The sequence below is a fragment of the Dermacentor variabilis genome, unplaced genomic scaffold (genome assembly GCF_050947875.1).
Source record: "Dermacentor variabilis isolate Ectoservices unplaced genomic scaffold, ASM5094787v1 scaffold_12, whole genome shotgun sequence".
Taxonomy (NCBI): Eukaryota; Metazoa; Arthropoda; class Arachnida; order Ixodida; family Ixodidae; genus Dermacentor; species Dermacentor variabilis.
In genome coordinates, this window is record NW_027460280.1 from 22647185 (window position 1) to 22661481 (window position 14297).

Here is a 14297-nt window from a genome sequence, read left to right on the forward strand (position 1 = left end):
CTATGGCATGCCTCATAATCAAATTGTTGTTCTGGCTCGTAAAACCCCAGGCAATATTAATTTATAGATCCATTACATCTTCACGAAAGCGTGACAATATTCCACAATTGCATTAATTGTGTAAAATCATGACAATGTAACAGATTACGTGTAAAATTACAATTATGCAATAGATTACAAGTATTGTGATTTTGAATTCTGCTTCTGTGTATACTTTGCAACCTGTTGCATTGCCTTTGTTTTTTACCACACTGCTGCTCTGTAGGGCGTAGGGGGTCAAGCTGCATTCGGCAGCTTTTTCCCTTCCGTCCTCTCTCTCATTTCTGTACTTTGTTTTGAGAGAAATAAATCTATCTATCTAACACATATAACTAATTTATGCATTTATAACTTTGCCCACACTTTGTTTGCATCTTGTGGCTCCGTAATTATCCTGCAACTCTGAAATTTTTGCCAGCATGTTTTTCGAAGTATCTACTCCATATATACAAAATTTTAACCCTATACACCAAGAAGTTCTTTGTGGTGTTTTGGTATCAAATGCACTTTTAGCATTTATGTTTCTGGGCAATTCTGGTCACAAAGACATCTTAGCTGTTAAAGTTGTTAAACGAAATAGTGTAGCTCTGCCTTGTTTTTGACACACAGAGTAAGAGGATAAATTAACCGTGCTGTTTGTAGGTGCAGCTGTTTGTGCAGGTTCGCTGTCCCCAGGACTTGCCTGGCATAACTGATGTTGACTGGGCCAAGTCTGACAAGCTGGTTGTGGCTACTTCTGATGGCTGCATACGTATCATGGACATGGAAATGAAAAGCTGCTCATCACCTGTTTCCAACCACCTACAGACCAACCGTAAGCAGCTGCTTTTTACACAGTAAAAGCATAAAAGCATATTTTTGATGGTTGCTTCTGCTTGCCTTGACTGGCCAAAACCTGTTTCTGATCAGTGGAATACAGTGCAATGAAATGTGAACGGGAAAAACTGGAAAAACTGGAAAAACTGAAGAATGACACTTCTTATGCCTGATTACTTCAAAGTGAGATGGGGGTTCAAAACATGACCCAAACCGTAAGTGGGCTCCGGCCCCAAAACTTAAGCATCTGGGAATGAATCACCTTGGTGTCACATGCATAGCAGTGAATTTTGTAAGGAAAATTTGCCTTCTAGTTCACTTTGTAGTGTTTGCGTTTCATTTCGTCATGACTGTATTTGTCATTTTGAACTGAACTTACAAATGTGAACTCACCTGAAGTACACAGTCCGAGTAATTAACAAAGAGAGTTGGGCTAGTTGGTGTTGACGCAATTGCTGTGACATATTTATTAGCGCAAACAGTGTTTGCTCCTTGCTGGACACCAACGCCTAATCATTCGTTTGTACGGTCATGCAAACGGTGGCGCATTCGAACGATTGTGTTCAACCATCCCGGTTCCCCACTCCAAAACCTTTCTCGGCACGGTCCTGCGAAGCGTGCCGGTACGCACATGAAATGTTGATACACCCAGCCGAACCCAAGCCAAAGAGGAAGAGGCTACTACTCCCTTTTGCGTCCGAGTGACCCCGCCATTAGGTGGCATCAGCAACGCAACACTCGTACCATCTCCCATGCTATTCTGCAATTACACTGACCGCCGGCGGCTCACAGCCATGCAAAGAAGGTGGATTGCATCATATGCAAGCCATGCGGAGGAAAAAATATTGGGATGCGTGAGAGTCGAGCATCCCCACAACCTGCAGCATTTGTACGTCTTCTGGAGCGCAAGGAGCAGGTCCAATGTATCCCAAGAGACTCATTTAATTTGGTATCACAAAGTGTATGTTTGCATTTGGGCATGACATTTCTGCTTTGGGGAGGACTCCAGTGCCACCTAGAGAACAACTCCTGTACAATGTTGACACCTTATGTAAAGTCTAGTTTCCTTCAAGTAGCTGCATGTAACAGAAACACTATATTGCTTTCATTGAAAGCAGATGCTGGTGCAGGTGATTTTCTTTAAGTAGCCACTGCATCACGTTCACTGGGAGCAGGTTCTATTTGTATAGGCTTCTAAAGCAGGTGCTGCTATGGGTGCTGGTTGCATTTGTGCCTACCCTGCAGCTTACATGCCATCCACTGGCAAGCCACTCATATTTTGGACACCCTTGACGGTCTTTTTTTTTTCTTGTTTTTTTCAGATGCAGCCCCCCAGGGTCACATTTTTTTCATTATCATCATTAGCCTGTTTTATGTCCACTGCAGGACGAAAGCCTCTCCCTGCTATCTCCAATTACCCCTGTGCTGCGCGAACTGATTCTAACTAGTGCCCGCGAATTTCCTAATTTCATCGTTCCACCTTGTCTTCTGCCGTCCTCGACTGCGTTTCCCTTCTCTTGGTACCCATTCTGTAACCCTAACCGTCCAACGGTTATCTAACCGGCACATAACATGACCTGCCCAGCTCCATTTTTTTCTCTTAATGTCAATTAAAATATAGGATGTACCTGTTTGCCTTTTGATCCAAACCACTCTTTCTATCTCTTAACGTTGTGCCTAGCAATCTTCGTTCCAGCGCTCTTTGCACGGTCCTTAACTTTTTCTCAAGCTTCTTTGTCAGTCTCCAAGTCGCTGCCCCATATGTCAGCACTGGTAAAATGCACTGATTGTACACCTTCCTTTTCAATGATAATGGTAAGCTTCCAGTCCGGAGCTGATAATGTCTGCGATATGTTATCTAACTCATTTTTATTCTTCTATGAATTTCGTTCTCATGATCAGGGTTCCCTGTGATTAATTGACCTAGGTGAACGTACACCGGTGCCGCAGGTTGCAGCTTCACTGGTTAACCATCTGTGCGGGGCGCTTGGGCGGGGATTTTTGTCTTTTTCCTTAATTTTGTTCTGACTAACTCAGAAGGAGCCTGTTCAAGGGCGCTGCCTTATGATGTGGGTGGGAGCGCTGTCATGTGGTATGCGCCGTATTTCGCAGGGTTTATTCACCAGTCGAAAAAAATTAGTACGCAATTAGTACATTGCTGAAAATACCGCAGTTAGATGTCCCTTGACTGTGTCTACAAATGCCTCATTGACAGTTTGATAATTATGATAGTATGTCTCGACTTAGATAATTAGTTACAATTACCTAATTAAATCACAGTAACAAAAAAATTACTCCACTGTAAGCTGCTTCACTGTACTGGAAACAATACGCACTGGGTTTTCTTCGAGTAATACATTGCTTTTTTTTAATTCTTGGTGCATGATAGCTAATTGGGACACCCTGTATATATTTATGACTTGTGCATGCAAGTGACAATGTTTCCATACCTAATAATTGTTGTAAATTATTAGAAGTGTTTTTTTATTTAATCGTTAGCTTTGCTTACTGTAAAGAGAAGCAATACTGAGAAAGATGTAGTTCACGTGCATTTCACATGCCATTGATAAAAGTCTCTGCCGAAGAAATCACTAAAGGTTTTTCAGGGTCAAAAAAGCACGCAAAGCATTTTGAAGCAAGGTGAACATACAGCAACATATTCATTCTCTAGGCGTAAGCTATCCATAACTTTAATAATAATTGTTAATTGGCTACCTCCTTCTCTTTAAAGATATAATAAACTTTGTCCTGTGTATATATCTAAATATATTGTGTATGTGCATGGTGTTTACAGTGGAAATTTAAAACATCAAGTGAGAAAATACGGATGGGGCAGCCACTGATGGTACTTCTAATGCACTTGTTCTCCTATTATCAGGATTTGCAGAAGTAAAGCAAAGTACGAATTAAAACCTGTGCACGTCCGTGCAACAGTGATGCAGTAAGCTATTAGCCCCCACAAAATCTTAACTGAAAAGGTCATGGCAAGTCAAAAGAAACCTCAAATGATGTGGATGACAAAACTTTGGCAATGACACGTTAGTGGGGGAGAAGGAGGGAGGGGTCAGGCCCCCCGGAAAACTCCGGAAGGGGCTCGGGCCACGGAGCCCCCCCTAGTCAGCGCCTAGACGCTGCTTAGACATTACATCACAGTCAATGTTATAACGGCGGCGAAACGCTGCCTTCACATCAGCCCAAGTAGTGATATTGGCCATCTGGCAAGGTTCTGACTGGTGTTCTATAAGTCGCGGGCCGCTTTTTTCATCGCGAGGATAGATTGGATTTTTTACAAGCACTGCTCCAAGAGGGCACATGTAACCGGCAAACGGAGGCCTGCCATCTTTGCGTGGTGGCGCATCCATGTGAAATCCTATAGCTGGGAGCCTGGAGATAATAGAGAGCTTTAGTTTAGGGGACGCAAGCAGCTTGCGTACGTAAGAACTAGGGGCGACAGTACTGCGCATGCCCAGACCGCTACGTCTACTTGCGTCCTTGGGTTGTTTGGCCGACCGAAAACATTGCTGCCCCTAAGTGTCACGTTACTTACATGACTCTCGCGATATACGAGAACTTACGAGTAGCTAGCGGGTAGATAATCTAATAAATCTAATAAAAGCAATAATAATCTAATAAAAGAAAGTGTTGAGAGAGGTCGTTTTTATAGAGGTTTAGCGTGTCCGGTATTCAGATAAAGGCAGTTGGGGCATTGGGGCGGAGCCATAAACAGGAGCGGCCTGCATGGTGCATCCACCTGGCGGCGCAAAGCTCAAACGGACAAAAGCAGCTAATATTGCTGTAACCAAGTCTATTCTACTTCGCTGCTGGTGTAAATTTTCGGCACTGGCGCAATTGTGTTGCTGCCAAAAATTTATACCCGCAGCAAGGTAAAATACACTTGGTTAATGCAATATTAGCTGTTTTTGTCTATTTGAGCTTTGCGCCACCAGGTGGCTGCACCATGCAGGCCGCTCTCGTCCATGGCTCCGTCCCAACGTCCCAGCCTGCGTTTACCCAACTACCGGACACTCTGAACCTCTCTATTAACTGCTTTTAATAAGAATAGTTTTATGTGCTTTACTTCACATGCTTGATTTCATGTTTTAAAAAATGATAACGCAGCAAAGATAAGACGTTGATGGCGCTGCGAGCGCATGCGACCTCATTGCGGCTTGCGTTTGGGGCCCCATACCTATAACATGTTTCTGCTTGCGTACGCAAATGCACGCAAGCGCTAGGGGCCCCAACGCCTTGCGTCCCTTAAACTAAAACTCTCTAATGAAGGGTATCGCGACCTCTTCATGAGCGCTGAAGGTTCTGAAACAAAAATCAACTTGATGAAACGAGGTGGTGACATCTTTCCCAAGCTACGGTAAGGAGCTTGCCGCGAAACTTGGAAGTCGGTCGCGAGCCGTTACCGAGATTCACCCAAGCCGTTAGACACGCTTGAAGTAGCTTCTTCGTCTTTAGCTTTGCCACGTTGGTTTCCCGAGCCGTGTTTAACATTTATCGACGCAACGCTCATTGCCGCACTCTTGCAGGATTCGGCATCCGAGTCCGCGCATTTTCGACTTCAAGCTCTCGATGCGTTCCACAATCGGAAGGAGTAAGTTTCAATGAAGTCGTGACTTGCCTGCAACTGTGGGTCAAGAGTTGGCTTTAGCGGCGGCGCGTCCCTCCGAAAACATTAATTTGAGCCCTTCCAATTCGCGGAGTACCTGCTTCGGACACAGCTGCCCTGTAGACTTGCATCCGGGCAGCGTCATCCAGCTGTTCGAACACATCTATAGAACACTGGGCGGTCGCCATCTTGGGTTTACGGAGCCGACGCTGTCCTGAAATCAGTGGTTCGACCATATTAGCGCGTAGCGAGGGACGTCCCCACATAAAAAAAAAAAGGAATAAACGTCTTGGTAGCTCAGCTCACTCCGAGCCATTGGGTGCCAAATATGACGTGCCCTTGTGACCGTCCGTTTCCATGGGTTCCGGGGCGGCGTAAGACGCATCCAGACACCAGGGACTGCCTCGACGTTCTTTATTCCTCGAGCCCTCCTCGCGAGCGCGAGCTCGGCGCCGATTTTTTTTTTTTTTTTTCTTCTCCGCGCTAAGGCGAGACACGTACGCACAAAGCGTCGTCTGCTATCGCTCGTGACAGTAATCTTAGTTTCAACTGTCACCTGAGTGTACCTTACAGGTGCTTCGTGTCATTCAGAAAACTATAACTCGAGCTTGTGTCTACTGCTTGGCCCTTGTGAGATATTGAGATCTCGGCTGGCTTGTCGACTGTGCGCAGGAGTGCCCTTTGTTCCTCAGTTGCTGCCACCGAAGGCTGCCCTGCAGCTCAAGTCCTTGCTCCAACACCCTGACATGGGGCCTTCCACAGTACCTTCACCCCTGCCTGAAGAAGCCAGCCTTCATGAGCGTCTACAGCAAGCTAGCCTCCAGTGCAAGGCTCCCAGCAAGGCTGGCGTCATCGAGCGGAGTGTAGCTGTGTCCAGGTCCTTATGAATCTTTATTGTTTACTTAGGTTGGAGACTTATTGCAGAGAGATGCTGGCATGTCCCAATTATAGCTTCATTGTTCTAGCAATATACATAGTATGCACGTAAGTCATTCAATGATACTCCGCGACTTCCGGTTTACGGAAGCGCCATCTTGGAGAACCTTGGAGCCCTTGGCCTGTTGATAAGGTACCCCAAGATGGCGGAAGGTAGCGGAAGCAGCGCATGTGACGTCACATGCATACTATGTATAGAAAAGTGAGAGAAACAGGGCATGCAGATGGCATACAATTAAATGAACCTTAGTTTAACAATCATTGATTAAAAGTTTTTATCAAATAAGATATTTTCATTCCGTTATAGTTATTTTATGAAATTTATAATGAAACAATGTGTGCAAAGGACAACAGTATGCAAAGTAGCGACAGAAAAATACCCATTGTCTTCGTTTGCTTGCTCAAGCTGTTTCATAAGTCATGCACCAACTAGCTGAGCAAAACAAGGCCATTTATTTATTTATTTATCTATTAATTGTTGTTGTTATCATTATTTTAATACCACACATTAATATTTTATGTTTACTAAAAGTATTTAAGTGTTGCATGAAATTTCAGTTTGACAAAGCCTTTGGCACATGGCTGTGCACCCATCCACACAAGAAAGCAGCACCCTCGAACAGGCTCACTGGAAATCGCTTACAAAAGAAAAAGAGAGAGAGAGAGAGACGAAATTGATGGATGATCTATCACTTTATCAGTCATGCCTCACCTGAGACAGCATCTCGCCCTGGTGTTGGTACAGCACAGGTACTGATAGCTGACGCATTGTGGAAAGAGTTTGTCTGCATTTTCGCATAGCAGTACCTTTATGCAGTTGTCATGAGAACTTCACAGTGAGCTTGTTCAAGGGCACTGCTTTCTAATGTGGTTGGGTGCATGGTTAACTGGTATTTTTCACATTTTGGGGGTTTTCTTTTACAGCGAAGCTATTAAGGGCTAGTTCCCCCAGGATCGTGTCTGCGCGTAGACACAAAACTCTCCATGTTAGACACAAAACTCCCTATACGTGGGCCGATCCCAAAAATAGTGCAATACCAGGCTGACCCATGGCAGAGGTGAAGCAGGCGTTAAGCACTCTCCATACGTGCGCCGATCCCGAAGATAGTGCAATGCTGGGCTGACTCACGGCAGAAGTGCGATTTGCCATTAAGGGGCCCACATACACAGCCTCGCTGGTCATCCTTCTTCACAGATTGGAAGGGCACTGAGTATTTTTTCTGATGGAAAAAGAAAAGGCACACAATTGGCATCTTGCTGAAAACATCCCTATTCGATGTTTTGAGCTTCTGAATTGACACCTTGACAATCGGAACTGTAATTCATGAGTTATCCCTGTATTCAGAAATGCATCTTGACTTGAAGCCCATGCTTGATTGGACCTAAATGACGCATGTCGTGAATGTGCCAAAGTAAATGCAATAAGCGTATTGGGCATGTTCGTGCCAGGCATCATTTAGATCAAGTCAAGCATGGGCTTCAAGTTAAGATTCATTTCTGAATGTGTCACATGTAAGAGGCATGGGACACTATACAAGAAAAGAAGAGGACGATGTGCGCCGACCGGTCCGAACGGCACGAGCCCTCGAGGCACGTGACCCAAGGTGTAATCGGAGGAGAAGCGGCGCCAAGGTGGCATTATCGACGTGGCTCTGGGCCAAGAAAGTTGGAGCGCCAGCTTCGCACTGGCGACGAAAGTTCTGGAAGTTCGGACGGGCCCGTGACGCTGGCGACCCAGGGTGTAGCCGTCGACCTCGGCGACGTTCGAGCGAGGCTCCCTGGACCTGCTGCAGCCTCCCACAGCGCTGCCGGGCATTCCAGGAATTGGATCCCCCTTCTTCGGCATTCGAGCACAGATGATAGTCCCCGGGGCTTCTCGTCGGCACACGGAGAGGTAGCAGCGGAGCCCGGTGTTAGGCCTAGCCAGGCAGACCTCAGTGACACGTCACCAACATAGTTCGGGACGCCAGCATCCGAGACGGAGGAGCGAGACCGATACCAAGGAAGCAAAACTTGCGGAGTCGGCGGGAGCACCAACTGAGATCAAGAGCCGACACACATCGGACTTGGAGTGACGAGCGACAACGGAACCTTGTAAGAGCGTTCCTTTTTGCTAGCGTGCAGCCATAGGCCAGGGTTGCCGGACTTTCGCGCAAAACGCGCTAAGGACACACGTAGGCTAAGATAAGGACATTGTTTTGGTTAAGCAAGTGCGGAGTTTGATCTTTGTCAGTTGAGTCTTGAGTTACATTTTGAGTGTGTTTTATTTTGAGTTTGCTCTTAGTAAAATCTGCTGTGCTCGCCTGCGTCTCCCGACTCCATCTCTCCCAACATCCACACCGCCCCGAGATCAGTGTGACACAAATTGGCGAGCCTGCCAGGATAGAAGCCTTACTAGGATACGTCCCAGGATAGGATCCTTCTCAGGATATTTCCAGGATTCTATTTCGGCCCTATCACTGATCTTGCTGGTTTAGAGATGGAGTGGGAACGTTTGGCGGCGATAGCTAAAGATTTAAACATGTCGAAAGAAGGGACGATGGTGTTCTTCGAAAAGCAACACGAACGAACATGTGAAGAGCAGAAACGCGAAAAAGAAATTTTAGAATTGAAGATAAGGTTAGCAGAGATGGGCACGGGTTCTCGTGAAGGCATGAGTACTCCCGGATCGGCATCATCCGACTCACCTTCTTCCAGGCCAAAACAGATTTGCCCTAGGAAATTGATGGCACCTTTGGATGAGCGGCGGGATGACCTAGATGCGTACGCATTTGCATCGGTTTGAAAGAATAGCAATTGGGCAAGGCTGGGAGAGGAGTGAGTGGGCTTACGCCTCAAGTTTATGTTTATTGGGCGAGGCTCTGAGTGTCTTTGGGCGTATGCCAGCCGAGGAGTCATTAGACTATGACAAGGTCAAGAAAACTTTATTGCAAAGATTCAGGTTGACCACAGAAGGGTTCCGAGAGAAGTTTAGGTCTTGTCAACCTGAAGGTTCAGAAACAGGCAAGCAGTTCGCGTGTCGGCTCACAAATTGTCTTGAGAGGTGGATAGAGCTGACAAAACGTATGAGGGGGTTCGCAACAAAGTCGTGGCTGAACAATTTCTTGCCAGGTGTAGCAGCAGTTTGGCGATATTCCTTAAGGAAAGAAAACTACAAACTGTGGAGCAGATGACAGAACAAACAGATCAGTTCGTAGAGGCACAGGGATTGAGAAATTTACGAAAAAGCGACAATGATGCGCACACGACAGCAGATGGAGAGATGAAGAATCAGGGGCAAATCAGTAGACAAAGAGAACCCCAGAGATGTTTTCTATGCAACCGGGTAAATCGTGTAGCGATGAACTGCCGAGTGAGAGATAATCTCCCGAAACACTGGTGGTTTGCCAGTTGTGCCAAAAGAAAGGTCACAAGGCAGACAAATGCAGGACTAGGTCCATGGATAAGACGGCATGTTTCGTGAAGTCAAGAGAGGACGGACAGATAGAGCAGGACGTGCCTGTAGTGGAAGGCGAGGTACAAGGATGCAAAGCTACAGTCTTGAGAGACACGGGAACCAATACCATTTTAGTGAGGAGGAGTCTAGTGCCACCAGAAAGCATGACTGGGCACCTTAAAACAGTGATCTTGGTAGATAAGTCTGTTAAATATCTGCCAGAGGCACGGATGCAAATATCGACACCCTTTTTTACAGGACTAGTCACAGCTAGATGTGTGGAGGACCCTCTTTATGATTTGATTGTGGGAAATGTACCTGGGGTAAGGAGAGCAGACGACGCAGACCCAAGTTGGAGGATGAAAGGGAAGGACGTGGAAGAGAAAGAACACTCAGAAGTGCAAAAAAGGGAGGTGAAAGAGACAGATGGAGAAGCTGCAGTAAAAACACGAGGAAGCAGTAGTAGTACCAAACCCCCCACAGCTTTGCAGCTTACAACCATTAAGGGATTAAATGTGACGGCTGCAGAATTTAAAGAACTTCAGAACAAGGATGAATCAATACGAAAGTGTGAACTAAAGGTAGGAAAACTGATGCGAAGGAAAAGGAGAAGGACAGTGGTGGAGTTTATAAAGAAGAATAACCTATTATGCCGGAAGTGTACGCTTAGTTCAGGGCGGGAGGTACTACAGTTGATGATCCCGAAGGAGCTGAGGGACACAGTAGTGAAGATAGGGCACAAGAGTGACACAGCAGGCCACAGAGGAGTAAGGAACACATTAGAAAGGGTCACCGAAGAGTTCTTTTGGATCGGGGTGCAGAATGACGGGAAGCAGTATGTGAAATCATGTGACGTATTCCAAAAGAAGGTGGCTAAGGGACGTGTAAAAAAGTATGAACAGGGAAAGGAGATAGAAAGGGGCAAAAGTGAGAAGACGAGTTTGCATGGAGATTGCCGAAGAGAAGAACCACAAGAAGGTGGACACTGATATCGATAAAAAGACCTTGGGAGCAGAGAGGGTTCAATTGAAACAAGCCCTAGTGACAATACCAGTAGAGAAGTTAAGGGAGTTGATTCATAAGTTCAAGGAAGTGTTTGCAGACCTCCCAGGGCAGACAGAAGTAGTGCGATGTGAACTATAGTAGTAGTAGTGCAGATGTCAGGAGTAGAACGTTGGAGTGATGAAATTACAAGAGTGTAATGCAGGCAATTAAGTGTACATGTATAAAGTGGTGAGAACAATGAACTCGCAAACGTTGTGAACTGTGCATGTGGTGAAATGTGCATGACAGTGTGGTGATGTGTTGTGAGCCACAACGACACGAGGAAAAGCACCCAAGTCACAGCCGGAGAGCCAAACTCGCCACCATGAATACCGACAGAAGGCAGTTTCTTGAAAAAAAAAACTCTTGAAAAGGGGGCCTATGTCATATGTAAGAGGCATGAGACACTACAAGAAGGGGACGATGTGCGCTGACCGGTCCGAACGGCACGAGCCCTCGAGGCGCATGACCCGAGGTGTGATCGGAGGAGAAGCGGCGCCAAGGTGGCATCGACGTGGCTCTTGGCCAAGAAGGTTGGAGCGCCAGCTTCGCACTGGCGACGAGAGTCCTGGAAGTTTGGACGAGCCCGTGACGCTGGCGACCCAGGGTGTAGCTGTCGACCTCGGCGACGTTCGAGCGAGGCTCCCTGGACCTGCTGCAGCCTCCTACGGCGCTGCCGGGCACTCCAAGAATTGGATCCCCCTTCTTTGGCAGATTAGCACGGACGATAGTCTACGGGGCTTCTCGTCGGCACACGGAGAGGTAGCGGCGGAGCCCGGTGTTAGGCGTAGCCAGGCAGACCTCAGTGACACGTCACCAACATAGTTCGGGACGCCAGCATCCGAGACGGAGGAGCTGGCCGACCGATACCAAGGAAGCAAAACTTGCAGAGTCGGCGGGAGCACCGACTGGGATCAAGAGCCGACGCACATCAGACTTGGAGTGACGAGCGACAACGGAACCTTGTAAGAGCGTTCCTTTTTGCTAGCGTGCAGCCATAAGCCAGGGTTGCCGGACTTTCGCGCGACACGTGCTAAGGACACACGTAGGCTAAGATAAGGACATTGTTTTGGTTAAGCAAGTGTGGAGTGTCAGTTGAGTTTTGAGTCACATTTTGAGTTACATTTTGAGTGTGTTTTATTTTGAGTTTGCTCTTAGTAAAATCTGTTTGCTATGCTTGCCTGCATCTCCCAACTCCATCTCTCCCAACATCCGCACGGCCCCGAGATCAGCGTGACAGAATGTGGGAGTTAGATAATTGATCATAAGTAATAGAGTGTTGTCAACACAAAAACTACTGGCAGGTGCTCAAGTTGACTATGAACAATATCTACTTTGTTTTGTTCATATAAAATGCTCCCATCATGCGTCACCCTGTATCACACGTCAGCATACGTCATCATGCCTCACTCACCTTGTACCTTGTATACATCACCAGTGGGGGCCAACCATCCTTCATTGCAGTGCTGTGCACTGCCATTCACAGGTTTCATTCACACCTCAAAAGAGCACCTGCATGTTGTCTTTTTAATTTGTTATTTTTGTGGTTTCAGTTTGTCAGCCTGAGAGAGAGAGTAAACTTTAATGATGACCAGCAGTTCAGTCGGCTGGGCCTAGGCCTCCCACGATGGGACGTCGAGGTCTTGCCTCTTCGCCGCTTCGTAGGCCTGCTGGGTCGCCCAGAGTTGGTCGTCGAGATGGGAGCTGCGCAGGGCGGCGTGCCATCTCGACGAGAGGGTCACGGGATTAAGGTCTTGGTATTGATCTTTGCACTCCCATAGCATGTGGGGGAGTGTTGCCGATTCAGTTTTACAGACCTTGCACGTCTGGCTCGGGTAGATGTCGGGGTATATAGTGTGATAGCGTGTGAGGGAGGGGTATATATTCGTCTGTAACAGGCGAAGGGTGGTTGCCTGTGCCCTGTTTAACTTGCGGTGAGGGGTGGGGAAGGTTCTTCTTGCGAGGTAAAATGACTGTACAAGGTCATTGTATCTTGTAAGGCGGTCGCGTCCTGCGGGTGCACCTGCACCGTCTCCGGCACGGTTGACTAGTCCTCGTGCTACGGAGTGTGTAACCTCGTTGAGGTTGGTGAGGTGCGGGTGGACAACGCCGGCGTTTGCTGGGATCCAGACGAGGGTGATTTGATTTTCAGGCGAATGCGAGGCTTGTCGTAAGATACGGAGTGATTGATGAGAAAAAATAAATTTTTCAGTTAATCTGCAACACTACAATGCCAAATTCCTTCCTAGGTTTAGCTTGTTGTTGACTTATCAGTGGTATGGTTTGTTTATTCTTCAAGAAGCTTCTCATGCCACAATCCCTTCCAGCTCAAATTATAGCTGGGATTTTGGGTTGGCAGACTTGTTGCCAGAGGTGGTATTAGAAAAAGTGCCTTCTCTTTCATTATGTTCTATGTGGCATCTGTGACCTTTTGAAATAATCAACCTATGCTTTGCTTGGTCTTTTCAACACTGGCTCCTTTGGTGTATTCTTGATGGAAGCACATCACTTATAAAATTGGTTATATATGAGCAGCACAAATAAACTGCAAATAATGCTGTGGCTTCATTAATGCATCACATACTATGGATTAGGAGATGCATGAGCTCGTGTGCAATGGTGCGTATGAGCCGAAAGGCTGGGCAAGTGCACTTAAACCACAGTCTAAGCTTGTTATGCCATACATATGCTTCAGTCAAGGCTGGGCAAAGTGCTTTGGAAAGGTACCATGATACAGATACAAGATACGGAGGTGATAAGTATTTGAGATATACAGAATACAGGCAGATTAATTGTATTTGATATGATACTTGCCATTTGTATCTTAAGATACTTCTACACATTAGTTAATTCCTCATCATAACTTTTGCGATGAGATGCCATGTCTCCAAGAACACAGTCAGGATGCTGTGCCTTCAGGTGATAGAGGAAACCCCGTTTATTCAGCCAACACTTCTTATATAGGCTCCCCGCATCACGTGGTCAGCCATGCAGTCACAGATGCTGTTGTCACTGCCTCTCTCATGTACCATCAAGCGTACTACATGTATACATAAATGATTCCAACACATCTCCCTTTTCAAGCATTTATACAACGCTACACGGGGGCCGGCAGGTCGAATACACAGCAACAAAAGACAACAAAAACAAAATTACTTTATACATCACTCATTTACACCAAGCCCTGTGGGTTTTTGAACTACTCTCCCGGACCTAGTAGTCGTCACAATCTTAGTCTGAGAATTGTTAACATCTGTTTCCTTTTGAGTCAGAGGCATGCAAGATTCATTCCTTTTGTAGCCTGTACTAGTGTTCAGTGAAACACTACTGACTATCTGGAAACTCGTAACTCCCACTGTTTATCCCAGCTTTCAAGAGACGGTTGAGCATCCGCCTATTTCGGCGAAC

The 14297-nt window shown here is 46.5% G+C and overlaps 1 protein-coding gene across 1 annotated transcript in view; it reads left to right on the top strand.

Annotated features, from left to right (window-relative positions):
• LOC142565900 (WD repeat-containing protein 11-like) overlaps positions 1-14297 on the top strand; it is a 293411-nt gene that overhangs the window by 226322 nt on the left and 52792 nt on the right. The window contains exons 18-19 of the mRNA XM_075676487.1: positions 682-853; positions 6146-6350. Coding sequence (XP_075532602.1) covers positions 682-853; positions 6146-6350 — 377 coding nt within the window. The remainder of the gene's footprint in view (positions 1-681; positions 854-6145; positions 6351-14297) is intronic.